Genomic DNA, 27739 nt, shown 5'->3' with positions numbered 1-27739 from the left:
CTACTAGAACTGCTCAAATAACTATTGATTGTTTTCTCCTTTGAAGGATTACCAGCTTTAGTTGTTGCGGTTTCGATGGGATTTACCAAAACAAAGGGCTATGGGACACCCTTATAGTAAGTTTTTTTTCCTCTCTTTCTAACTGTGTTTAGTATTCAGTGGGCACATCGTAGGTTCGTCTGTAAAATCTAAGGGTAATGATTGCACGCATCTGCAGTCGCTTAGTTATCCTAAATAGTATCATAAACAAAGTCCCAAGAAGCCAATCAAATTTCAAAATAGCACAGCAAGACCCCAATTCTATGTGAGTTGTATCCCTGCTGGATACCAAATGCATAAACACTGCTTAAAATCTCTTTAGAATCTTATTACCCCGTGAAACTTTGGATATGGAGTTACAACATATGGCACTTCTCCCCTGACAATTGTGGAAAACACAACTGTATGCTGGTGTGCACCATTAACTTGGATGTTAATGCCTTAGTGGGAGTTAACTGTGTTTTTTCCTCTGCTTTTCCTGCAGCTGTTGGCTGTCTTTGGAGGGCGGGCTCCTGTACGCCTTTGTTGGACCTGCAGCTGCTGTTGTTCTGGTATGTCTCAGCCACCACTGTCTGTTTTTTGTTTTGTTGGGGTTGGGTTTTTTTGCTTTTCTGTATAATGTAATGTAAAGGAAATGTACATTAAAGGAAAAACAGCCAGCACTAGCAGCAACAAATTCTTCAATAAACATGACTTTGCAGTGCTTGTGAATTGTTCTGGTTGCACTCAAAGACCAGCACTCACACGAGCCACGCGATTCTAGCGGTGGCATGGTGTGAATATGGTACAACTGTGCTGTGCTGAAACCCGACACAAAAAATGATGCTTTGAAAATGTTTGACTTGAGGAACCAACTGTGGTTTCAAAGTCAAAGTAATGAGCGTCCCATCAGGCAATGTGCTCGAGTAACCCCCTTTCATTTACCATAATGGCCCTCCATGAAGCTGTGAGGTTATTAAGTATTTATGCATTAGATTTGTCCAAAATCTAATATACTGGGGTATTTTAATCATTTTGTATTTACATAGCTGTACAGAGAAAATTACACAAAGAATGTGATTATGCAAATCACTAAGTCTGTGTCAGAGGGACGGACGACTCGGAATGTGTAATAATATTGTTCACTGTCAAATTCCTGTTCTCTGCTGGGATTTGAAATGAAGCGATTTCAGATATATGTATTTTTTAAGTGACTAAACCTCTTGTTTGAGCGCAAAGACTCGGAAGTCTCGCCGCTCCGTGGTTATTATTTGCAGCGAATCTCAGAGGAACACAAGCTAATCTCTGCAAAAAAACAAAACAAAAAAAAAAAGCAGAAACAACCATCTGCAGTGAGAATGCACGCCACACCATGCTGCTGTTATCACTATATCGATAGTCAGATGTCTCACAGTAACAGAGCTTGTTGGATAAAAACTTCCCCGAATGTATTTGCATAAATACTTAATGAGTTCTTCTCACAGTTATGGGGGATTTTAAATAGACTACAGTGCACTGTTTTAAACAATGGTCCAGCCAGCGAGTGTAAAGCTCCCTCACTTCTCTGCTAATAATAGGAGAAGGTGCCTTTGAGGAGACGAGTGCTTCTTGTCAGGCAGATCCTTTCTTAAGGCTGTTGTGCCGGGGCTGAGTGTGCGGGGCATGTCTCTTCCATTGGCTGAAATGTCACAGAGAAGAGCAAATAATAGAAGCTACAGGTCAAAGTTAATGCAGATGGAAAATGACACTAACCATTGGCTACTTAAGGAGAATGTCATGCTGGGAAATTAAAAACATTGCTCTTAAAATCCTCTCGTTGTGGATGATTTATTGAAAACAAATATTCCTGTTCTCCTTTCTCGTGACAGGTCAACATGGTGATTGGCATTTTGGTGTTTAACAAACTAGTGTCCAGAGATGGTATACTGGACAAGAAGCTGAAGCACCGAGCAGGGTATGACAGCACATCCTTGTTAGTACCTGCTTTTTCTTTTCTTCTCTTAAAATCATGCAAAAATATACATACAGTGTGCTTTGAGTTGTTGTACATATGGAGATTTAGACCTCCTTTTTTCTGCCATTGAAAGGAAATTACAGGCATAAACATAAAGAGGTCAGATCTCTCTCGGGAGCGACATGGTTTCGTATTTCTTTGGCAGAATCAGTCCAAGATGAAAAAACCACACACACACGCCCACACATTGGCTGCTTCTGTTGTAGATAATATGACGGTGGGAGATTTTAAAGTGGAGTTAGTGGCTCTCAGCGTTGTTTGTCATGATGTTGTCTCTATGTCCCACAGACAGATGAGTGAGCCGCATACAGGATTAACTCTCAAGTGTGCCAAATGTGGCGTTGTATCAACAACTGCTTTATCAGCAACTACAGCTAGCAATGCAATGTAAGTGCCTGTCAGTGTCTGTGAATCAATAAGGCGGTGCTGCGGGGAGTCTCTGTATGTACAGCATGTCCACCTCTGCAGTTCTGATCATCTCGCTGCCCACTGCAATGCAAATTTACGTTTCAGTGTTGAAACGGTTGAGATTTGAGATTTTAGTCAGCACTGTAGACTGTATATATCACCACCAGTTTGCCTGCCTTTATTTCTTCTACACGGTGCTCCTTCTTTTCTCTCAGGGCGTCCTTGTGGAGTTCCTGTGTCGTGCTGCCTCTGCTGGCTTTGACCTGGATGTCTGCGGTACTTGCCATAACGGACAAGCGCTCCATCCTCTTTCAGATCCTCTTTGCTGTCTTTGACTCGCTGCAGGGTTTTGTCATTGTGATGGTGCACTGTATCCTACGGAGAGAGGTAGAGGATGATTTCATTTCCTCCCCCTCTTCACCTGTGATCTCTTTTAACTGCCTGTATGTCAGCAGATTATGCTCCTGCAAATGCTATTAACTATTAATTGCTTTCGAATCCTAAACTCACTAACAGCCTAAAGCAACAGTTCTTTCCCTGTAGGATTTTGCATATTTAAAAAGAAATGTTTAAAGGATATCACAGACATAATAAGCTGTATTGTTAACATATTCCCTAACACTTATTCCCTCTTGTGCATAGGTCCAGGATGCTTTTAGATGTCGGCTCAGAAACTGCCAAGATCCAATCAGCGGTGATGCAACAGGAACTTTCCCTAATGGGCATGCTCAGATAATGGTAGGCACAGTTACCCCGCTGTTATCTGCAGCCGTTAGATCCTCTGTAATTTGAGCAATGTTCCCTGGTTATTTATAATACATGGGCACACCCCTTTGTTCTCTACTAACCTTAATTTGTCTTTTATTACTATCCTATTTTTTTTTTAGGTTTCTATGACCTCTACACCGTGAGGCATTGTTTTCTATAGGTTAATAATTTTGCATGGTGTGCTTTTATAAAGCTCAGATTATACGCGGTGAAGACACTTGGCCCCTTGATAAATGGTATTAGTTTCCTTTGGTCTTCTTAGCCCCTGAGCTCAGTCTTTTATTTCTATTTGATTGAACTTACTGGCCATATTTGCCGTCCATCCCTCTCATTTCCTCTCACTGGGTAATAGAGGACTGTTCCCTCTATGACCTTTGACTGGGACGCCAGTCTCTTCATCTAGCATGACGATGCCACCGGCACATTGAAGCAATGATCTGCCATTAGTATTGTAATACCATCCAGAGTGAAACAGTTTTCACAATAGCAGAATGGTGTCAGGCCCTCTCGTTCAATGCGATCATTAGCAGCAAGCACAAAATGCTCCCCAGCTGCTGCAGCCAATTTTTTTTTTTTCAGCCACACACATTTTGCTGAAATATTATTGGGATTCTTTTCATGTATCATAACAATAGAATAGCATTGATCTCACTTTTGTAGCTGGTTTCTTTTTTAAAATATGCTTTTTATTTTTAGAAATATTGAGCATTTCACTGTCCTTCACTTACAGACGGACTTTGAGAAGGATGTGGACATCGCCTGCCGATCAGGTAAAGAACACACACTCTCTGATTAACTAGATTCCTCTTGGCTTGCATGTTGAAAAAAACAAAAAAACAAAGAGGTTAGACAGTAAAAAATAGCTCAGGTTATATAACAACCAACAATCCCCACAGGAGTTTTTTCACAGTTACAAAAACACTGACTTTAATCTGAGAACAAAACAGTATAAAGAGAGCTGTTGGAGTTTTCACTGTAATTTCCAGCGTCACTGTAATAGATAACTGCAGTAAATTGAAATAGCGGCAGCTTTCCTCATCTTTCGGCAGTTCCATTTGCAATTATGTCTTTTCATTAACGTCGTGATACCATCTAAGGATAGGTACGTAGGTCCTTCGTGTCTAATTGTGGGAGGATTTTCTTTCTAAGTTATCTCACTGGGGAGATACAATGTTTTCTGATTCCTCTGTCGCGCTCTTTTGTATTTTTGGGCCACAGTAGTTTTATGATTTAATAAAACTGAGGAGAATAAAAGAGACTGTGCAAGTTATCTCGCGTTAGAAACCTGCACAGGCTTGAAACCTCTCCTTTTCCCACTCCCTTCCACATCCTAAATGTGGAGGGAGCAACCAAGCTGGCCATTATTCAGAGCTCTCTGAAACGGCACTTGTTAAGTAACAAAAAGGGGCTCCCTGGCTCTTCTGGCCTGCCCTACTTCATTCTGTGCCGTCTAAAGCTAAAGTGGGCATACCTGATACAAAAAGGAAGAAAAGACAGGTGTCATTTATAAATTATGACCTGATATGGACCGAAGTGGAGCTGCAGTCTGAGAGAAATGCACTTAACGGACCACTCTGCGGGCTCACGGTGTTAAAGCTGGTTGTTTACAAGCTTGGGTTATTGTCAGCAGCAGAAGTAATATTCTGCAGCGTCACACTACAGAACACAGGGTAAACTTAGATCAAAGGACTTCTTCAGAGCGAATACCACACTGTTTTCCCCATGTCCACACTGAGCATTAAATTAGCCTCGAACAGAGAGGGGAGTATTGCGCTTGTTTGCTATTCTTGTAATGTCCTTGCAGGCCTTTTGTGAGCAGATAATATAATTCCTAGGCAAAGATTAAAATACACACAGGGGAGGATTCAGTGTTTCCTATAACCAGAGGGTATTTTGGAATAGATATCTGCTCCTTGGTAGAATATTTTTCACAGGACAAGTTCACCAGCAATTACTAAGTTTGGATTAGGATGTGAAATGCTGTACTCTGAATGGCGGAGGGAGTTTCAGGGATGGATGAAACTATATGAGCCCATTTACAGTAATATCCTCGAGAGACAGCAGTGTCTGCTGTTGTGTCCCTTTGTATTTGGGCGTGATGTCACACTCGGTGCATATTCACAGTTATTTATCCCGTACTTTATTCCCTCTGTACTGCATATTCCGCCGAGAGTTCTTTCGCATTGATTTGAATCCCCTTGTTCTTTCAGTCACATGCTGAAAAATATAAAACAGAGTCTGACACCCATTACTGAGAAATTCCAACTAATCCTTGTATCACCCTGCCCCGCAGCACTCCACAAAGACATGGGCTCTTGTCGCGCCGCCACCATAACAGGCACCCTCTCCCGCATTTCCCTCAATGATGAGGAGGACGAGAAGGCCCCCGAGGGCCTCAACTACTCCACACTGCCTGGCAACATCATCTCCAAAGTGATTATCCAGCAGCCTTCCGCTCTGCACATGCCGATGGGAATGGGCGAGCTGAAAGAGCAGTGCATGGTGGACACCACCGCCGACATTCGCCGCACCGTTTACCTTTGCACCGACGACGCCCTGCGCCAGAGCGACCAAGACATGGGCATCCACAACAAGGAGGGCCATCCCATGCAGAGTCAGATGATGGAGACAGACTACATAGTCATGCCCCGTGCCTCCGCAGCCGTGTCGGGGTCGGGTAACGTGCCCACCATCCTGAAAGACGACACCAAGATGAACATCACTATGGATACACTGCCACACGAGAGGCTAATGCATTACAAGATGAGCCCTGACTTCAATATCAACCCGTCAGGCATGGACCACATGAATGTGAACCTGGAGCAGCAGTATCCGAGCGCTCCAGAGCAGATGCAAAACCTGCCCTTTGAACCTCGCACGGCTGTTAAGAACTTCCTCGCTGAAATGGAGGAATCCACGGGGCTTTCTAGGAGTGAGACAGGGTCAACAATATCTATGAGCTCTCTGGAGGTACATATGCTCATGTGGATGAAGCACAGAAGATTCAGTTGCACTTTAACACTTTTATGTTAAAATACTCCAAACATCTGTATTGGGGCCCATGGCTGCTTCATAATACTTTCCGATTTTCTGTTTACAGAGAAGAAAGTCACGTTACTCCGATCTGGACTTTGAGGTATGTAAAACCATAATGTTTCCTTCCTTGGTACATGCATCTAGCTTTTTATGCAGAGAAAGGCCATTTTTGCAGTTGTGTTTGTCATTTGATTTACTAGTTCTTGTTGTGCCTCTTAAGCTTATTGGAGTTACACAGCCTTGACTCAGTGAGATTTATTGGCACGCTGTGTAGTTAAGGTAAAAGCAAGGCTGTCAACTGACAAACAGGGCAACAGTTCTCATCTACATTTTGTCCTCCTCCATCTCCTACATCCATTAGCTATATGTTGATTTCCAAAATGTATGCTTTTAAAGTCATTTGCACATTTCACATCTGATTTTTACCACTGGTTTCAGCAGTGATTTTATTGGCTTGCAAACACATAGTCAAACCCCCTTTGGCAGGTTATTGCATTTCCTTTGCAATGTTAAATCAGGCTTTGCTGCATATATATTGTAAACTCTGTCAAAATCAAGGAAACATGGCATCTAGTTTGGCTTGGGGTGTGTTTTCTTTTAGCTTGGGCTTAAATGGAAAATTAGTGCCAAGGTTTGATTACGAGGGTTTCCCTGACACCAACAAAACTAAGAGTGTAGGTTATTCAGCGTTTCAGTGTCCTCTAACCCTAACTTTAATTACAGTGCTGTTTCCTTTATTTTGGCAGTCACTTGTGTATATGCAGTGACAGGTAGATTTGTTTCAAACCTGGCCTATAAGTAAACTACCATGACACTAACAAATTGAGCAGAGCTGGAGGGGGTGGGGAGGAAGATGCATTTCCATTATTGGCTGTCAATACCAAAAGAAAAACCCTTGCTATTGCAGAAAGTCATGCACACCAGGAAAAGACACATGGAGCTGTTCCAGGAACTGAATCAGAAATTTCAAACCCTGGACCGATTTCGAGACATACCAAATATGGGCAGCATGGTGAGTAACAGGAAACCAGGGGGGTGGCGGTCAGCCAGTGAAACAGAGCAATATCCAAATACTCTATTTAGATACCCGGTGCAGGACACATAGTGTGTGATTGTGCAAATGAGTGGTTATGTAGCTAAAGTACATGCAGAAGTGAACCGTCCAGTAAAGCAGCGGGCCTGCCAGCAGCTGGCAAAGGCTGAGTGACGGGGGCCGACCCTTAAAAGCATTGAAGCATTTTTTCCACGAGGCCAGGGGAAAAAGGACCTTTGGTTTTCTTGTCGCAGTAGAGTGCATCCATTCCAATGCAAGGCCATGAATGCACTTTTATTTACATGCACATTTATCTACTTAGCAACACCATCATTTTTTCCATAAATGCATGGCAGATTATTTAATCTATCAGCATCGTATACAACTTTGACCTTAATGCCGTTGCACTCCTCTGGCGGCTGTGTGTGTGTGTGGGGGGGAAACGTTCCTTTATCACGCTCGGTCCAGAAGTCAGGCTGCTTCTATGAATTAGTCCTGACCTCGCTGCAAATCAAAAGTCTTACCATCTGTCTTCGCACCTGACTACAGCTGCAGACTGTGAGGATATAAGGCTTCACGCGTCTGCCTCACGCAAGCAGCATTTAATGTTTATACTGAAAGCACAAATTGGGTTGGTGACCAAACACATCTGATAAAAGGATATGTCAGTACCTTTGGTCGCATATAATCCCTTTTCAATCAGCCCTACAGTACAATGTAATTCAAGGCCTGTTGCTTAGTTACCAATACAGGATCTTTTGTATAGAAAACTACAGCACATTCTCACTCCCCCATTTTTTTCTTTTTCTCTCTCTTTTTCTTTTTTTTTTTTTTTTTTTTTACCTAAATGAATCTACTGCAGAGCTGGCTGCAGACATTAGTATCCATTTTATATTCCCTGACTGGGAGCAGCTTCTCTCCTTTATTTGCAATAGCATCTTTGGGACTCTCAGTAAGAGCACATTCAGATGAATGGCTCACATATGGAGCCCATATAATAAAGCAGTTTTAGAACTTTGGGAAAACACAGTTCTGCTATGACTCCATGATAATAGCGTAAGCATGTTCACCTTTAATACACTACCATTATCTTTTGTTATTTGATGCTTTCCACAGCATTAATCCATTATTTTCAATTAGAAGTGGGTTCATATATGAGTTCAGATAATGCCCTTTTGAGTGAACTGACTTTCAACTATGTAAAAGACAGAAAATGGTTTAGCTGCAGAGGATATCATGCCACTAACATCACACCCCACCGGCCATGTTCACAGGACAAGGCAATGCCAAACAAGAACCCATGGGAGAGCTACAATCCAGCCTGTGAGTACCAGAACTACGCCACTATGAATGTACTAGAATCTGACACCAAGGACTCACTGGAGATGACGCCTGCAGAGTGGGAAAAGTGTGTCAACTTACCCTTAGATGTCCAGGAGGGAGACTTCCAAACAGAGGTCTAGAGGGCGGAGAAGGTGAAATGCAAACTAGGAAATGAGGAGAAAAGGGGATGTAATTTGCACTGAACAAAGCAACAGACTTTTCTAACAGCCTTGGCATACATATCTGGATAATACGAGTGTGGCAGGGACATTATGTGCCAATACAATATAAGGACTGGTGAGAGAGAAAAAAAGAAGAAAAAAAAAGGGATAAAAACATCAGTGTTACTTTTTGTATTCTCACTAGTGTACTTAGTGTGGGGCAGCCTGGTGTACAATATTTACCATCATGTGTTTCGAATTATCTTTTGAGGAATTGGCGAAAAGAAAGCGGATTAAAAAAAAAAGGTAAACCTCACAAAGCAAAGACATGCCATGTGGTCCCAGCTTCATCGGGTCTAGTTTTGATTTCCTAAAACTAGACCCGGGAGCACAATGTATATATTTATGCAGGTTTTTAAAAAGTTTATAACAGTCTGTTTGGCCATTACTACACTTTTTACTTTATAATATAAAACATGGGAGGCAAAGAGGATTTTTTCTGTCATATTAAAATGAATGTTTGTCAAGCTACATTCTTCATTGCTTTAAATGCAATAAAGATAATACTCACTTTTATATAAATAATATATTTCACAACTTTATTACTGCAGAATCTGCTTGAAGGATCCCAGCAAGCTCTCTCATCTGCAGCTCTGTATAAAATATTTAAAAACAAAATGTTGTATGGTGTAAATAAACTTTTGTCTACATATGTTTTACTTGTGCCAATTTATTTTAATGAGAAAAAAAATGCCAACCTGATCAAAAAGTTATAGCGAAAAATGTTAACATTTGAAAAGGAATGTAAATAAAAGAGGAAATATGTTCGTACTGCTTCAGAGGTTGTGTCAAGTTTATGGCGTTGGGTGGCTGTGACATGCTTGGTTAAGAGATTAAGATTCGTGCTATAAATTGCTTTTGTTCAATATCCAATTTACTCCCGGCTTGATGTGAACTGTCAAAAAAAGTGCCTCGTGTAACACTGCTGTGGAAGGTTTGACATGGAAAGTTTCCTGCCTCGGCTCATAAACTCATATGAAATTTCTGCATTTGGATAGGAAACATTTAAAGCCTTAATATGGCTCTGTGCCTCCAGAAGGTTCGGCTAATAACGTCTGTTTTCTCAGACAGACAGGCCCAGACAGAGCACTAATGGGGAGAGGCTGTGAGGGCTCAGGGAAAATCTTGTTTGCTCTGTCTGGTGGTGAGTGCCGTACAGCTGAATGAATGGCGTGAGAGCTCCAGTATGTGCCCACCCCCGAACCCAGTCGCCACCTCATCCCCTCCCGGGAAACAGGAGTCCAGCAAAGAGGAGGAGGAGGAGGAAGTGTCAGTGAAGAGCAAGGACCGGAGGCGAAAAAGGGGGGTCCGTCCATTAAACACGAAGACTCGGCTGCGGTTTGATGTCGTCCCAACATAAATTAAGATGATTAAGAGCAGAGCTTGGTCTAGACGTTAATATCTAAATTTACAGTGCATTTCAATTTAGACTACCAGACATAATTAGGTTAATTATATACAGTACTCCAGCCTGTTGCCGGTGCTGTAAGAGTTTTTTTATTCCCTATTAATGAAGCAGCATCCATTACAGTGCTTTTAAACATATTGCCATCTCCCCCTTGCCTGTGCAGGAGGCCCTATTTTTCACACAACGCCCTAAATGCATATACAATAAGTGCATAGCTTGTGGGTTCAAGTATTGAGAGTTCATCACAAAACAGTTTTACAGCCAGAGTGCATTTGTAACCAATATAAAAAAGGCACACTAGATTGTACCATGTTGTTTTATTTAAAGGCCATTTCTGGACTGAATACAGTACTGTACAAAAGTTTTAAACTGCCCCTTATTTCTTTAGATCCAAGGAGCCAGGCTTTCTTGTCATTTTTTAAAGTGGTTTTGAGTGATAGTTCTCCAGGCTTTCTGAAGGTCTTTTTTTCATTCTTTTGTTTTTTTGTGAAGCCACTTAACACTGACCTATGAATCATTCAAGCATATAAAAGCATATTCAAGGGGTGAACCAGTGTTGTGTCTACATAACAGACAATTTAGCAAATCTTCAGACACTTTGTTACTAACTGTCACAAAAAGACATCAATTATTCCAGTTTTTAGCTGACTATGAAACATGGCAACAAAGTGAATCCAAAGAGCTATTAAAGCAAAACCTGGTAAATCTCGGCATGGTGTAGTGTGTCCTTAACAAAATTTGAGGAAACTGTATAGAACAAAAGTAGCAGGCCTAAAATCTACAGCAGATGAACAATATCTCAAAGTCAGCCAAAAAGAAAAAAACCAAAATAAAAACCAGAAAAGACCTGACACTGGACCTGAGAGATGCTTCTGGCCCGTTAGTTGATTCAGCTAGTCTTCACTGAAGCCTCATTAGAAATGCTTTTACTGGAATGGTGCATAATCCTTAAGTAATTCTTATCACTCCATGATACTGATGATGGATGATGGAGTGATGAATCCAAATTTGAAATTTTTGGTTCAAATCATCATCAGCATGTACAGACAAGGTCAGGCAAGAGGTACAAATGGTAAATGGCCTGTATTTATATAGCGCTTTACTAGTCCCTAAGGACCCCAAAGCGCTTTACATATCCAGTCATCTACCCATTCACGCATACATTCACACAACCATATCTACAGCCATCTGTAAAACATGGAGGCTAATGGATGAAATTATACACAGAAAAGTACAGTCAGATTTTGATCCACCATGCAAAAACATCTGGAAACACCTTTGTTTGTCAGCATATCAATGATCACAAACACAATGCTGGATAGAAAACACACACAATGGAAAACTATCAGTCATGGATTGGCCTCCCCAGAACTTGGACCTCAACATTACTGAAGCAGAGTGGGATCATTTTCACAGAAAATGCAAACTTCTAAAGAAGAGAGCACATTTGAATGTCTTTTAAGAAGGCTGGAGAACTATTCTTGAAGACTACTTAAAGAAATGACAAGAATACTTGCTTTAGAGAGTTCAGGCTGTCATGCAAATATTGACTTTGACTTTTATGCTTGTTAGAATTGTACTGACTCTGTTATTGCCTTATATACTGTATTTCCATGTATGTTTTAACTTCCAGAGTTAATGAGGTGTTCTAAAGATGGCAAGTTTGTGTTTGTGTTGGTCCTCTTTTTATTTATTTTTAATAGTACTACTGGGTGAATAATCTCAGTGTCAAGAATCGTCAAAGAGGAGTTTTAAAATAACAAAAATACAGCAGCTTTAATGCAAATCACTTAGAGATTTCCCCGATTAACAATATTACCATCTGTATTGAAATATCAAATTTTCAAAAACAAACCCCTCTATTTGTATATGCAGTCCCCAATTTTAACAAGAGGACCATCACATGCTGCCTGTGCGTCACACAAAGCATTTTGTGTTTAAACACTAATACAAGAACAGCTTCTAATGTCATTTAATGAGAAATTACTTCATTCTCTGTGAAGCGTTGCTTTGGCAGAGATTCTCTTTGGCTCAGTTAATGAAAGTAATATGGGTAAGAACGTGATGATGACTTCTAATATTTCACACTTGGACAGTCATTTTGTGAGAATCCTGCAGGGTATTTTGATTTTTTTTTTTATACACGAGCTTCACATTGATTCCTGCTCACACTCCGTGTCTCTGGAAGTGGAAAGTGATGTTATTTAGTTGTTTTTAAATCAAGCTGATATATGTTGACCTGCTGGATGTTCTTAGTTCGATAGTGAGTGGCAGGTCCCACAGGCCCGTGAGAGCACTGAGGTTAACCTGCTTTGGGGCTACAAACACTGAATCAACATAATTACATTGATCCTGTGTCACTTTGCTCTCTGGAGGCATCGCTGAGGGGAAAGGCAAACTGCTCGTCTATCAAGGGCCTTTCAGAGGAGTTAGAGCCCAGAGGAAAGACTTGGGGCCACACAAAAAAAAGGAAAAAAAGTGAAAAATACATCCAGGCAAAAGTTATGAAGGACAAAATCAAAATGAAAAATGGTGCAATGTTTGGACAGTTGTGATATTTAAACATACAGGTCTGTGTGTTGTTTACTTTTCAATGAGCCAATACAGTGATTTGAAAAAAAGGAACTCTACACCCCATGGAAATCATTGGTTATTCTTGAAATATATAAATATTGCATAACTGAACAGAAACACTAACATTTTGCCCACCACACTTTACAGAGGATTTCAGGTTATTCTTCTAAAATGTTAAATGATACTGTGGCCACACTGATTTGTCAATCCACAATCCATATTCCAAAAGTTCTGCTCTTTGCCTGTTTGTGTCAAACTCTTGTTTTAAGTTTCTTTCAGATGGCAAAGTGTTTCTTCCTGGTCTCTTATGCAGGGGAAATTTGTGAAGTGTCGTCCTGCTTGGAGACGCATGCCCTTTGAAACCTACAATTTCAGGAGATGTCTGAAAATTCTGTGATGATTTCTCTCTTTTTTTGGTTTCTTGGTAGCCAAGAGTCTTTTCTGAAGACTTCTTAAAGGAAGTGAGCTTCAGGAATAGTTCTGAAGACTGCTGTGAAAACAGCAGATGGTTTGCTCTTGGGTTGAATTTGCTGGTGCAGTCAGTCCTGGACGAATTTGAAATCCACACACTTTGTAGGTTATCTTCATAATAGAGAAATGAGTGGTTTGAAATGATTTGAGGGTATTTTTTAAAAGCCAAGCAAAGGTTTGTCCAACATCTTGGGTTGCAAAAAGGCCACCAGGACCCAGAGCAGACCTGTTAGTCTCTAAGGAGATTATGATCATAATCTGGAATACCTGGCTGTAATTTTACAGATTTGAAGGTATTTTAATTTTTAAAAAACATTTCTGTGTTATCATGTCGTTATTTAGAAACTTGGCGTTGTTACTTTAGCTCGGGCACCACATACAGTGGGGCAAAAAAGTATTTAGTCAGCCACCGATTGTGCAAGTTCCCCCACCTAAAATGATGACAGAGGTCAGTAATTTGCACCAGAGGTACACTTCAACTGTGAGAGACAGAATGTGGAAAAAAAATCCATGAATTCACATGGTAGGATTTGTAAAGAATTTATTCGTAAATCAGGGTGGAAAATAAGTATTTGGTCAATAACAAAAATACAACTCAATACTTTGTAACATAACCTTTGTTGGCAATAACAGAGGTCAAACGTTTACTATAGGTCTTTACCAGGTTCGCACACACAGTAGCTGGTATTTTGGCCCATTCCTCCATGCAGATCTTCTCGAGAGCAGTGATGTTTTGGGGCTGTCGCCGAGCAACACGGACTTTCAACTCCCGCCACAGATTTTCTATGGGGTTGAGGTGTGGAGACTGGCTAGGCCACTCCAGGACTTTCAAATGCTTCTTACGGAGCCACTCCTTTGTTGCCTGGGCGGTGTGTTTTGGATCATTGTCATGTTGGAAGACCCAGCCTCGTTTCATCTTCAAAGTTCTCACTGATGGAAGGAGGTTTTGGCTCAAAATCTCACGATACATGGCCCCATTCATTCTGTCCTTAACACGGATCAGTCGTCCTGTCCCCTTGGCAGAAAAACAGCCCCATAGCATGATGTTTCCACCCCCATGCTTCACAGTAGGTATGGTGTTCTTGGGATGCAACTCAGTATTCTTCTTCCTCCAAACACGACGAGTTGAGTTTATACCAAAAAGTTCTACTTTGGTTTCATCTGACCACATGACATTCTCCCAATCCTCTGCTGTATCATCCATGTGCTCTCTGGCAAACTTCAGACGGGCCTGGACATGCACTGGCTTCAGCAGCGGAACACGTCTGGCACTGCGGGATTTGATTCCCTGCCGTTGTAGTGTGTTACTGATGGTGACCTTTGTTACTTTGGTCCCAGCTCTCTGCAGGTCATTCACCAGGTCCCCCCGTGTGGTTCTGGGATCTTTGCTCACCATTCTCATGATCATTTTGACCCCACGGGATGAGATCTTGCGTGGAGCCCCAGATCGAGGGAGATTATCAGTGGTCTTGTATGTCTTCCATTTTCTGATGATTGCTCCCACAGTTGATTTTTTCACACCAAGCTGCTTGCCTATTGTAGATTCACTCTTCCCAGTCTGGTGCAGGTCTACAATACTTTTCCTGGTGTCCTTCGAAAGCTCTTTGGTCTTGGCCATGGCGGAGTTTGGAGTCTGACTGTTTGAGGCTGTGGACAGGTGTCTTTTATACAGATGATGAGTTCAAACAGGTGCCATTCATACAGGTAACGAGTGGGGGACAGAAAAGCTTCTTACAGAAGACGTTACAGGTCTGTGAGAGCCAGAGATTTTCCTTGTTTGAGGTGACCAAATACTTATTTTCCACCCTGATTTACGAATAAATTCTTTACAAATCCTACCATGTGAATTCATGGATTTTTTTTTCACATTCTGTCTCTCACAGTTGAAGTGTACCTCTGGTGCAAATTACTGACCTCTGTCATCATTTTAAATGGGGGAACTTGCACAATCGGTGGCTGACTAAATACTTTTTTGCCCCACTGTATACAGTGCTGTCTTGAGTCATCTCTCATTTCTTTATATTTTGCCAGGAAATAGAGGTGCAGCAATTATGGAAACAATTGCAAATATAACTGGAAATATAGTATATAAGGCAAAAACAGAGTACAATTCTAACAGGTTTGAAATGCAATATTTGTATGACCAACTTTATTCTTCTGCCCAGTGTGAACTCTCTTAGGCAATGACAGTCTTCAGGAATAGTTCTGTGGCTCCACGTTCCAGGCTCTAGGGAGGCCAGTCTATGATTTATATATGACTTGTTTTTTTCTATCAAGGAATGCATTTACTGCAAACTACTGTGTGTTTGGGATGACCATCATGCTGAAAAATGAAGCTGTTGCCAATCAGGTGCTTTCATAATGGAATTTCATGATGGATCAAAATGTGATGGTACATTTTCCAGAGTTTATTATTCCATCAAATGCAACTCTGAGCCACATCAATCTCTCCAGCATGTTTTTACAGATGGCTGTACACACTCATTGTTGTACCTCTCTCCTGACTGTACATATTGATGTCTGAAAATGATCGGTATCAAGAACTACATGAGTGAAAAAGCAGCTAATGTCCAAAGAAACTTTGAAAGACTTTGAACAACTCAGAAAGCTCGGAGAACTACAGCTCGAGATCACTTGAAAAAAAAAGGAAGTCTGGGTCCTTGGAAGCAAAATATGAAGACTTTTGTGCTGAAAACTTTAAACAACAGTTGCACTGGAAGTAAAGAAAAAAGTTTTGAAAGCTTGTAAAAAAAGAAAACTCTGGAACATTCTTGGGCAGGTACTTGCCATGCACTGTGTAATGCTCTAAGGTCTGTTGTTGTGTGGAGCAGTAAGAGCGATGATGGGTACAGAGGCCCATGACAATAGCTGCAGTGTTTTCTAATTCCTCCTGGTACCTGCAGTTCTCCACAAAATCATATTTGCCTTTTGTGAAAAAAGACCCAAACAGTGGCCAGCTTGTTTGGGTTACCTTTGTGTTTTTTGTTTGAATATTCCGGGTTTGGAAGCAAATATAATAATTTATGCAAGCAAGGATGTAATGAATCGAAAAATTAAGATTTTGTATCTGTCCGACTCTAAAATAAGATTTGATTGCTTCTTTTTGCCATTTTTCTGACAAGTTTAAATATTGGTTTAAATTACAGAATGAGTCCACATTTAACACATGCAAATTATTAAGACAGGGAAATCAAATGGAGATTATAGCAATATATGAACACATACACATATTGTAGACAAAACCAAACATGATCAAATGCATTTGACATGTATGACCTTCAGGTATATTTAATACTGTAGCTCCATGTCAAGATAGTTTTATTTTCCTGCATGAATTCCTTCATTTTTTCATTAAAGTGTTTTCCCAAAGAAAGTTGTGAGTGGAGCTTTGGAAGATGTGCAGCAAAGAAAGAAAAGAAGATGAGACAAGACTGGCTTTTGAATACGAGGGATAACAAGAAAAGTTGCGCTCTAAACAGCGACAGATCCTCTGATCTGACATGTTGATCACACGATCCTTTCTGCTAGGGTCCTCGGGCTCGTGTTTTTGGCTCAAGGCTTAGTTAGTCTATTAGTGAAATGTGGGGGTGGCATATCGTATAATGGCTTAACTCAAAGCAGGTTTGCACAATAGTTATGACAAGGTATGCATACCTCAAACTCTAATTGGATATGCACACAAAATTCCATGCAAATCCATCTGACGCAGTTTTATCCTAATCCAGTGGCGAATGTATTTAAGTGCCACTCTAATTTGATACACGTCTTTATTATGCTAAAACGTTTAATATTGCTGTGGTGGCAATGCAGAATGCACTTTCATGTTTACAGAATTCCTGATTGTTATAAACTTCAGAGTTCCTGCTTGTGTCGGACCACACTCTGATAATTGTCCCAGCATTAGTCAGCAAATACAATAATGTGCTGCACAGTTTTTAATGCTTCAATCCTTTTATATTAAAGACGGACTTTACACTATGAAAGACGTCATAAAATCCACATTGCATGTTTTTTGTAGACATAACATGAGGTATACGGTGATGCAAAGAACTACACTGCATACATATAGTCAGAGTCGAGCACTGGGCTGTGGAAAGGAGTTGGAAAGAATTGGATCTGACTTATCCTGAAACTTTGAGTGAGTGCTATATGTACTGAGATGTATTTTTTTGTTGTTCATCACCCTATTTGGTTGGTTGTTTCTATTTTGGGAGACCTGAAAGGGCAGGCCAGCAGAGCTTTTTCGGCGCACAATGACCCGAGCATCTTGTTTGGTGTCTTCTGACAGCCCGGCTGCTTGTTGCCTCTGATTCGTGTCGACATGTTGCAGAAAATACATTTTTGGTAGATGAGGTTTTCAGGTTTATCAAACTCCATTATTCACACACTAACCTAGAATTACCAGTGGTGACATTTTGTCTCTCTGGCAAGGAAATTATATCCCCAAATGTCCTGGCACTGTCAAGATGACAGTACAATCACATACAAAATCAGGACATACTACATACTGTAATTAAACATATGAGTAAATATAGTCAAGATAAAAAGAACGTACAACCTATTTCAAATCTAAGGTTTTACGCCTTATCTGGGCCCTAGAAGGTCTTACAATGAGGTAAATACAACTCAGATAAACTCCAAAACATGACATTTAACACCCTGTCATTATTTATTTAACAAAAACTAAGAACATCCGCAAATCAAATACACATGATTAATTGATTGAGTTTGAGACCCTCTATAAAAGCAGTTTTGGCAGTTTGCTGATAGCTCTAGTCCATCACAGGGCTAGAGCTATCAGTTATTTTAGTAATCAAGTATTCTATGAATTCTTCCATCAATCAAGTAAGCGGAGAAGAAAATACTTTTGCCTTATTGATGAGGAACAGTCGATATTTGAAAGAAATACGGGTTAAAAAAAGGAAATGAACTAATTATAGTGTAAAGAGGGAAACAAGGAGAAAGTAGATATGACAAATTACACAAGAACTGAACTGCATCAGGTCTTATGGGGAGATGAATCCAGATTTGAAGTGTATGAAATGAGGGCAGGACAGAGGTACAATACTGTCTACATTTGTACAGCACGGTAGAAGTTCTGTCATTGTTTTGTGTTTCATTTCATCCAGTGAGATTTTGTCAGAATGGATGGACTTACGAATGCAGATTTTGATCCACCATGTAATACCATCTGGAAAGTGTGTTATTGGGATCACTGCCAAACACACAGTCAATGCAGCAAAAGCATGCCTTGATACAGAAACACACAATGGAACATTATCAGGCCTCAACATTAATGAAACAGTGTGTGTTCATCTTGACAGAGAAAATATACATCCCACATTTCTCACATATTTAATATCTAGTAATTTATATTTTATACTTTACAAACATGTCATCTGAAATTATTACTGCATGAGGGGAAACATGTAACAAGTATTACAAAAAAACGATATATTGACATTTGCACATGCATTATTATTTGCAGATTGGTGATTCTTGTTTTAAAGTGGCGTACATAGTTTCAATGAGAACACAAACTGTATGTAAAAAGGCATTATGATGGGGTTTAAAACAGCTTTATTTCTTTAAACACAGGCATCGTTATATATTCAAACAACTTCCACAACCGATAAAGAGCAAGTATACAAATGATGCAGCTTCAGTCATCATCATCACCATCACATCACTGCATCCCCTCTACTGATTCTCACAAAAGGACAACAAACCTAACACGAATATCAAACCAAAAACAACCCAAAACAAAACAAAAACATTTCAAACTCATTCTGGCTGATTTCTGAGCGATTAATTTAGGTTAGCATATCCAGTGTTGTGTCCCCATCATGGTCACACACATTCATGAGGCACAAGCACTTGGCTTCCAGAGTAAATTTACAGTTTTTCATCATCTTCCTCAAACAGATAAGTACCTTGCAAAGATTTTAATATGTATGTCTAAAAGAAGCCCATTAATAGATCTGCCACTTTTGCTGTTAATAAATTCTCAAGTGCAGGCAAAAATGAGAAGTAGTAGTTTAATTAAAAAGAAAGTCACATCCACATTTTTTTATTTCTATCTTTTCTAGTAATTTTACTATTTTCCTACCAATAAAGAGAAGAAAGCTGCTGAACCCATATAATTAAAACCACAATTAACTGAATCCTTGAAAATACAGCAGAGACAATTGGTCCTTTACATTACACACACAGAGAGTGCAGGTATGCAAGTAGAGTAACATTTCACTGTGCATAACGGTCCCAGACTGCCAATAACTAATGCAGCGCATCCACTCGCACTATTTTTAACCTCAGATAAAAATCAGCAAAATAAACTGACAAAAAGTGCTACTGCTGTCAACACTTGGGATTTATTAGTCTTTCTTATACCAATTAGCTTTTCAGAAACAGCTTGTGTAGGTTCGACTGGAATTTTAACTTAATATGTAGATAACCAAACCATGTAAAAGGTCTAGAAAGCATACAGAAAGATTATAAAGCACATTTAGACCTGAGCTCTACACAAATAAAGCTTAGATTAAAAAAAAAAAAAAAAAAAGCATCTATGCTGCTACTCACAAATGTGTGTGCTGAAAAACAACCAATTTATTTCAGTTAACAGTTAACTTTAAGGTAGGACTGACTTGGAGAACACTTCCAGTATCCTGTCATTAGTAACACTGACGGAGAAATACAGTTGAGAGGTCTAATTAAGGGGAGGCATGCGTCAACTTCAACCAAAGATGAAATAGCTGTACAATAAAATAAACAAAATATATTTAAGAAAAAAAAAATCTGTATTCATTACTTAATGAAATTGTGCTTTCTAGTCCCTTTTCAGTGTTGGTTATGATATCTATAAACCTACACAAGTGAACAGTGATTCTGCTTTTTCAGTGCACGTATTCATCATCACTGAAGTCTGAGTCATCGGCCTCCACTTCTCCTTCAATCACAGACTTCTTCCCTCTGCAGCAGGACACCACCAGACCAATGAGGAAAGCCTAAAAACAACGATGAAAGCACACATGACAAAATATATCAAGGCTCATTTCATTGCTAATGTGGAAAATATTTAGCTGAGGACTTGAGCGATAAATTCAAAATGCAGACAGTGACATCTCATTCATATCTTTGGACTTACTCCAATAAAAGCCCAGTTCCCAAAGTAGTAGATGGTGCTGAAGAACCAGAACTTGTGAAGGAAAAGATAAGACCTTGTCACAGTGCACTGATCTGAAAAGAAGAAAAGCACAACATTAATGACAGTGGCTATATGCAATGTCTTCTCTCTGTGGCAAGTTTTAAATCAAGCAGTCGCTTTGAAGTATTTGTCTCACAGTATTGTTTGGACACCTGTCGTGTATTCAAATGACAGGCTTGAAAATCAATACTTGACTAATGTGGGCCCAAACGGTTTAGTAGTTTCACTCTAGTGGTTCATTGTTTTTAGGTGAGAGGTGCCTGCATGACACAGATAGATTCTCTGTGGTCTGGAGCACAATTAAATGTGACACATCTACTGCTGCTTTCTGTTTATAATTGCACAAGTGTATCACTTGTTATACACCTGTGTTATAAAGTAGTCTATATTAACTTAAGAGCTCAACACAGGCTGCTGTTACTACATGGAGCAGGGCCTCGGGCAATTTTGTTATTGTAACTAAAAAAGACAACCAGTCATCGGAAAAGAGGAAAGCTGTGTCACTGTCAGTGTGAATATGGTTCAGCCAATGAATAAAACTGGAATGAAATATAACATTTAATAGAGTATATCCACTATAACACACTGAAACCCCAAAAGGCAAAAGCATGGGCCCACAGAGGACACCAGCAAATGTGAAGACAGTGAACCATAGGTTATGGGTTATGCATGTAACCCCAATTCTCTGATGACGCAAATTCAGGCTCATGACTGTGTTATAAGTAGACATTTCAGGCACTTCAGATCTTTAGATATGAATCCATCACAAGTCTGGTCACCAAATATGCAGTGATTCCTAAAGAACCATTTCCAGCTATAAGAAGAACAAACCAAAGAATACAAACTGGACTATTTTTGTATTTTGCACCAGGAACCATGAAGTGTCAAGTTGACGAGTTTGAATCCAGTATCTTAAATTGTGCTCTGAAATGTTTCGTACAATTCAGAGATCTAAGTCATCATCATTTCTACATCCACTGACAAAGACACGGCCTATGTCCATATAGAGGTAAGGTAAGGTTAGGTAAGGTAAGCCATAGAGCAAAGCTTCTTTGAGTTAAAAGATGACAGTCGATTTCTTTGAAATGACAGCAGAATGACTAAGTGCAGGGGGAAGAGAGGCATATTGTTCAAATGACGTTTCTTAAGACAGCTCAGGCTGTGCAGCATCTGATATTAAATGGATGTATTTACATAGATGTATGGAAATATGTAAATTTCTTTATGTATAGGTAATTGTGTAATGACTTTACCTTTCTCGCCCACTTGACATTAAATCAGACTGTGTGGCCAATGAATGACATCCCCTAATTAAAGCCACAGAAAACCTGCCAAACACCTTGAAACATTGTTTGCAAGTGTACTTTTTATCCCCTTAACATCCGCCCACTTTTATACTGAACAAAACTAAAAGCTTGAAAGCACTTTGTTTGTTATTCTCTTATGATGAAAACACAGCCCAGCACATAGTGATTCAACAAGTATGTGGCCTCGGAGATGACAGAAAACATAAGAAACAACCATTTTGCTGTGTACCTACTGTTATTACAAAGTAAAAACTGCTACGGCTGCTTCGTCTCTGGTATTTGTATCTTAAAATGGTTTATAGCCTTCATATCTTTGCTTTGAATCGATGACTCAATGAACGGGCCTGTGCCATTTCAAATACACTGGCAGAATTTTCCTTGAGTGCCGTAGAGTGTTAAGAATGAAAAGGCAGAAAGTGCTCACACAGATATCGATTTGATTTCAGTTTTTGTGTGCACTGCACTTTTGCCAACTACTGTGTAAAAACTGATAAAGATGCATTTAAGAGGATCATCTATTTACTTGTAGTGCATTAAAGCACCCATTCATTATGTGTATGTGTTACTGTAGCTAGCAACTTAAAAGCAACACAAGTTAATTTGTGTAGTGCATTTCTTACACAAGGGCAACTCAAGGTGCTCTCACTTAAAAATTAAATTAAAAAAAAAAGAATTACAACATTAAAATGCAAATGAAAAGAATAGAGAAGAAATTAGAAGAAAAAACATTAGACACGAGGATTGAAAACAAAGGAGTGCCAGATGGTTGATGTTGAGCACTGAAGGGTGAGTCAAAGGAAGTGCAGAACATAAATGTTTTAGTGTTGATTTCAAACAAGGCTGAGTTTCGAAAGTGGAAAAGACTAAAGAGGTTAAATGCTGCACAATAGTAATCCACTAAATGAACCAATTTAAAGCTGCCACTTCAAATGTATCAGTTTTCTGGGAGAACCTTTTTGTCCCAGCCTCGACAGAAGTAAGCAAACCTCAACTCTGCAATGTTCCTCAAATGACATTTTATTGCGGTGACCAAAGGCAGCTCAATCATTATTGACTCAGCACTGTGATCATGAATATAAAGCACATCAAAATCAAAAGCCCCAGGAAAGAAACTCGCTTATTGCTTACATAATCCAATTGCCTTCTCTTTTCTGTCGAGCTGCTCTTTTCCTTATGCTGGTGACATCACCTTTGAGCTTCAGCTCCCCACTTTTTGAGTGAACTGATACTGTTATTGATCCGACTGCCGCAGACAGCAGAAATATTATAAAAGTCTTAAGCTGAGTCATTTAGCCTTTATGTGTATGAATGGGTATTGGCAGGCGTGGTAAAATGCTGGTGACGTCAAAAGTAGAAAGTGCCAATGATATGCATGCCATGTCTGGGTCTCTTCTTAGCTCCACAATTGTTTTGTGTGAAAACACAGTAAGAACAGATCGCATTTATTAATTAGCTTAGCCATGCACACTTAAGCAATAAAAACAACAAAGTATATATGGAAATACACTCCTTTATAGGACTTGCATCATTTCTACAGAACAAGGCAAGAGAGAAAGTCCCAAAAGCTGAAGTCTGGCTATGTTAGAGAGCCATCTGGAGCATTAACGCCAACCCTGCTGTGCTGCTCCTATCACACTGTTTCTTACACAGCTCTTCACACTGACTTGAAACGTATGAACAGTGCAATCAGACCTACACAAAGCTACATGACATCAAGGTCCACAGCAATAACACAGTCTTTTTGATTTTTTCCATTAAAGTCAATACTTTTAAAAGCTTTCCCTACCAGAGTTCGGTGGAAAAATTCAGCTCAGTGCTGTTTCATCTATAATACAAATGAGAAGACACAATCCCACAGGAGTTGTGATGTGCAACAAGAATCAGCTTTCACTTCACCAGGACCAGGAGATAATAGAAGAAGCAAGTCTTTCTTCATCACTGTGACCCCACTCTTTTGCTCCACTACCTCAGCCATCTGTAGCTCTCCAGCTGCTTACCAGAATTGCAGGGCACTGAGTGGGATCTACAGATGGTTCACAACAGTGGTCTGCCTAAATATATTATCACGTACACCACTGACCAGCTTCACCTTGAAATCATTACCGTTCTCTGATAAGAGTATGGGGCAGCCAGGGAGTGCAGGTAATTTCACCCTGACTCATGATACCCGGGTGAGTGCTGCCCGGTGTAGGATGATGCATTATGCATAACTTTCGTCTGTGCATCTGTGCAAATACATGCATAGTACTCTGCACACACAATGTGCTCTTCCAAAAGGTTCTTGATCAGCAAGCTCTTGTGCCAAAACCGTATGCTTTTACTTTCCATCTAAAGTCCTTTGAGAATACTGCCATTCCTTCAGCAGAACTATTTTCACATTTCTGGCTTCACTTATTAGTGTTGTGCGTAAGAAGAAGAAAAAAATCACCAGAAACATCTTTTGGCAGTAGACAAAAAAAAAAGAAATCAATTTGAGCAGTGATCAAGTTCCACAAAAAGATAACACACATAACCTAACTTGACCTCACCAAAACTACTGATCATACGAACTAAAACCAAAGTGAGAAACAAACTGTTTTCTAAAGCAAAGGACATTAAATTAAGTTTTCAAATCAAGACGAATGCTAGGAACTATTACTTTTTAAGAAAGAAACCGTAATTATTTTTACACATTTAGCTGAGATAAAGGGGTATTGGGAGCATCAGGTACAGTCAGGTATTAGATGTAGAAAGCTCAATCTTCTCTTAGCTCTTTTTTTGTGTCTCTTCCAGCCCTGAAGGAAACAGCTGGCTGCTAAATGCCCCACTACAATCAACAGGTCTATAAAAACTGGGTTTATTTAAAATTTTCAATTAGGATCACTTTTAAGCAAGGAGTAGCATTTTAATTAAGCGTCTTTAAAGCTCAACCTCTATCAAAAAAGTAATTTTATTTCTATCAGTTAATAGTGGAGGTCTTTCTGAGCAATACCAAGCAAATATACCCTTTGAAAAGTGATTTTCTTTCCTCCTATAAAAGGTAAGGGGTGTCTGGATTACAAAATGGGCATTTTTCTTTCAGGAGAATTACTTTTGATTGACATATTCCATTGTAATGCAAATTGATGATGATCCCATTGATGGAAAGAAAATTACTATTAATTTGAGTTGGGGTTGAGGGAGTCCTGTTGAAAATTGCTATGGTACCTGGCATCTCAGAGCTAACACGACGCAACCAGCCCCCTCCCCAACTCTTTAAAACAATGCTGTGGAAACAGGGAAGTTGCTAGGAAACAGACAGGAGTCTATAAGTGTACAGTTTGATCTCTAAGATTCAATATAGGAATAATATGATACGTCTTTCAAGGTGAAAACCCAGCTTTATGTTGCTATTAAATGAATTAAGCTCACGCTGCTAGAATTTTACCCGTAATCACGCAGAGAAGCTCACTGATAAATTGAGCCACTGGGTCAAAAGCAAACCTTCGACTGGATGTATTGATATTAAATGTGAAATATACTTTCCTTGCTGCATAAACATGTTTTTAACGTTTTGATCTGTTCTTCTCCACAAGTGTGTTGTTTTGGTAAGAAATTCAGTGAGCTGCATTGGGTTCAAAGTTATAAAAATCACTGGTCAAAGTGTCCAGGGAATGAGTGTAACCACAAGCTGAGTTTCCTGAATTAATGACGTAGGTGTTAACATGACTGCAAAAAACAACAGTTAAGGACATTTAATCCCTTAAGTGAGGCAGTCATTATTATAAATGGACAAGAAAGAGAAATATGTGATGGGTTGGCCACAATAAAAATCACTGCATCAATAAGTGACATTGAAGGTTATTTAAATAGCCCAATCACATAAATGTCAGTCACACAAATTAAAAAAAAAGAATAAATAATGAAATTCTGATTATCCAAAAAAGGCTTGTGTGCGCACATAGACTCACAGAAAATACAACAAAACCACCAAAAATAACAACAAACAAAACTGACTGGGAGTAGTATTTTGTTGATGGTTTTAGATGCATATCAGAATTTATGATCAAAGCAAAGCCCCCTGCAGAAGTAGCAGCATGAGCATCATGGAGGTAAGACTAATTTGACAGAGCAGCTGAAAGTTCTCTGTGTTTCAGCCAGGCTTCATAAAACCTATAACTAAAACTGAACAGGGAATGTTGCAAAAGTTCAAGTTTGTGCCAGGGCTTGTGAAATGTTACAAATATAAGATATAACACACACCCATTTTTTTAAAACCCTAAAATGCCTTTACTCCCTGTGTTAAATTGGATAATCAAGAGAACTTCAAGTTTCAGATTGTCTGGCGCCATGGCAGCTAAATCCTGAAGATTCATTTCCATTACGCTGAGTAAATGAGTAATGGCATGGTAATGACCTTAGAGTACATAATGGAGAGCCTGGCACTGAGCACCTGCTCGCCAAGATGTTAGTGTCATTACCCAACTGTGACCAATCGCCCAATCAGTCACTAGTTTGACTTCTACCCTCTTTTGTCTTAGCTGTCTTGATGTAATGTCATACTGTGGGTTATTACAAAGTGATGCAGTTCCCGTGCCTTGTGATGCAAATTTCTACCAAAGGGTATTGCCATAATTTTTTCTCTTATCATTATTTTTACATCAACCAAAAGGGCTTTTAAATCCCAAGAAAAGATACATGTCTCCATATCTGTGCTTGAGTTCATACTAGATTAAAATTTCAAGAATAAGGAATTTGGACACAACTGGCAAATTCTAGGCAAATTTCTCACGATGGCACCATAAATTAAAGAACAACTTTAATGCCTTTACTATTTACTAATTATTACTATAACTGTTACTACTGTTTTGTCAACAACAGCATTTCTCAATTCTCAGATAAAAGTATTAACATGGTATGAAAAACAATGAAGAACCAACAGTTTACAAGATGAGCACATTTTTTAGATAATGAATCAAAACGGGTAAGTTTTAACAGAACTCATTTTTTCAAACTATGAAGTCTGCTGGAAACTTGCTTTTGTCAGCTTTATAGGCAAGGCACAGTTCCTCTCCAACAAGTCTATATCAATTACGGAAAGAGCACCGATCTCCTGAGTCTTCTCTCTGACACAAGACTCTACCTTCCTGCACCTAACTCAAGCGTCAGATTCTTCTGGTGGCTGTCCTCTGTTTTGTGCATACTCAAAGTTTTTCAGACTTTCCCAACTTTTGCAATTATTACTATTTGAAATGTAGTTTGCTTCATTTTTTTTGCTTCAACTTCATCATTATGTAGCAATTGTTAGATTAATGCAGTGGGTACAGAATAAAGACAATCAGCGTTGGTCATGTCTGTGTCACCCCAAAAATATTTTACCATACATTATGTGGAGCACATTTTTGCTCAGTGTGACACCCTGGAAAAACATAAATTGTGCAAATCAGATAAATGGAGGCTCTCGACTGTTTGCGCTGCATGTAGTCACCTTTCCACAACTACGCACTGTCTAGGGGCAAATCAAATACTATCTTCTTATAAACAAAAGGGATATTATCTAAATGGCAACAGAATTTTTTTTTTTAATCATACAGTCACTTTTTTTTTAACTGTTTAAGCTATTAAGTGTCTGATTGCAGTCCCTCTCAGTCACATGTGTTATCTCTGCTTGACACTTCCTTCGCCTCATGGTAGGTGGTACAACGGCTGTTGTGAAAGCAGGAGCCATTTACAAGATGGCAAAAAAAGAACTCATTTTACTAAGCTGGTCAAAAGACAAATTACAAATCTTGCCAGACTACTAACTCCAGCAATAACGACACCTTTAGTATAACAGTGCTGAAGAGCTCCAAAAAAATTATGAGATAATTCTCACAACTAATCAGGAGCTCTATGGGTCATTTATAACGACCGCACGTCACACTGGAGCACCTCATATGTAAGAAACCAATTGATGTTTAGGCCACTCTTGTAAGAACTACCTGAACTGCTGCTTT

General features: G+C 39.5%; 2 protein-coding genes across 5 annotated transcripts in view; one reads left to right on the top strand and one right to left on the bottom strand.

The window, feature by feature from the left end:
• Positions 1-9592, top strand: part of adgrb3 (adhesion G protein-coupled receptor B3) — a 116956-nt gene extending 107364 nt beyond the window's left edge. For 3 of the 4 annotated variants that reach the window (XM_082557178.1, XM_082557181.1, XM_082557179.1), the window contains 11 exons: positions 47-116; positions 524-590; positions 1887-1990; positions 2321-2419; positions 2656-2827; positions 3083-3178; positions 3939-3978; positions 5502-6178; positions 6309-6344; positions 7152-7256; positions 8552-9592. In XM_082557178.1, coding sequence (XP_082413304.1) covers positions 47-116; positions 524-590; positions 1887-1990; positions 2321-2419; positions 2656-2827; positions 3083-3178; positions 3939-3978; positions 5502-6178; positions 6309-6344; positions 7152-7256; positions 8552-8740 — 1655 coding nt within the window. In that variant the 3' untranslated portion in view covers positions 8741-9592. The remainder of the gene's footprint in view (positions 1-46; positions 117-523; positions 591-1886; positions 1991-2320; positions 2420-2655; positions 2828-3082; positions 3179-3938; positions 3979-5501; positions 6179-6308; positions 6345-7151; positions 7257-8551) is intronic. The other variant, XM_082557180.1, reaches the window with a different exon arrangement.
• A 9245-nt stretch (positions 9593-18837) lies between these two features.
• The window catches only part of lmbrd1 (LMBR1 domain containing 1), a 48803-nt gene continuing 39901 nt past the window's right edge, over positions 18838-27739 (bottom strand). Inside the window, exons 15-16 of the mRNA XM_082557012.1 lie at positions 20419-20510; positions 18838-20278 (exon numbers count right to left, since the gene is read on the bottom strand). Of these exons, the coding sequence (XP_082413138.1) occupies positions 20168-20278; positions 20419-20510 (203 nt within the window). The 3' untranslated portion in view covers positions 18838-20167. The remainder of the gene's footprint in view (positions 20279-20418; positions 20511-27739) is intronic.

This window comes from Aulonocara stuartgranti, assembly GCF_965226115.1.
Source record: "Aulonocara stuartgranti genome assembly, chromosome: 13".
NCBI lineage: Eukaryota > Metazoa > Chordata > Actinopteri > Cichliformes > Cichlidae > Aulonocara > Aulonocara stuartgranti.
The sequence above is the reverse complement of the archived record's forward strand: the minus strand, read 5'-3'. Positions and strand labels throughout refer to the sequence as shown.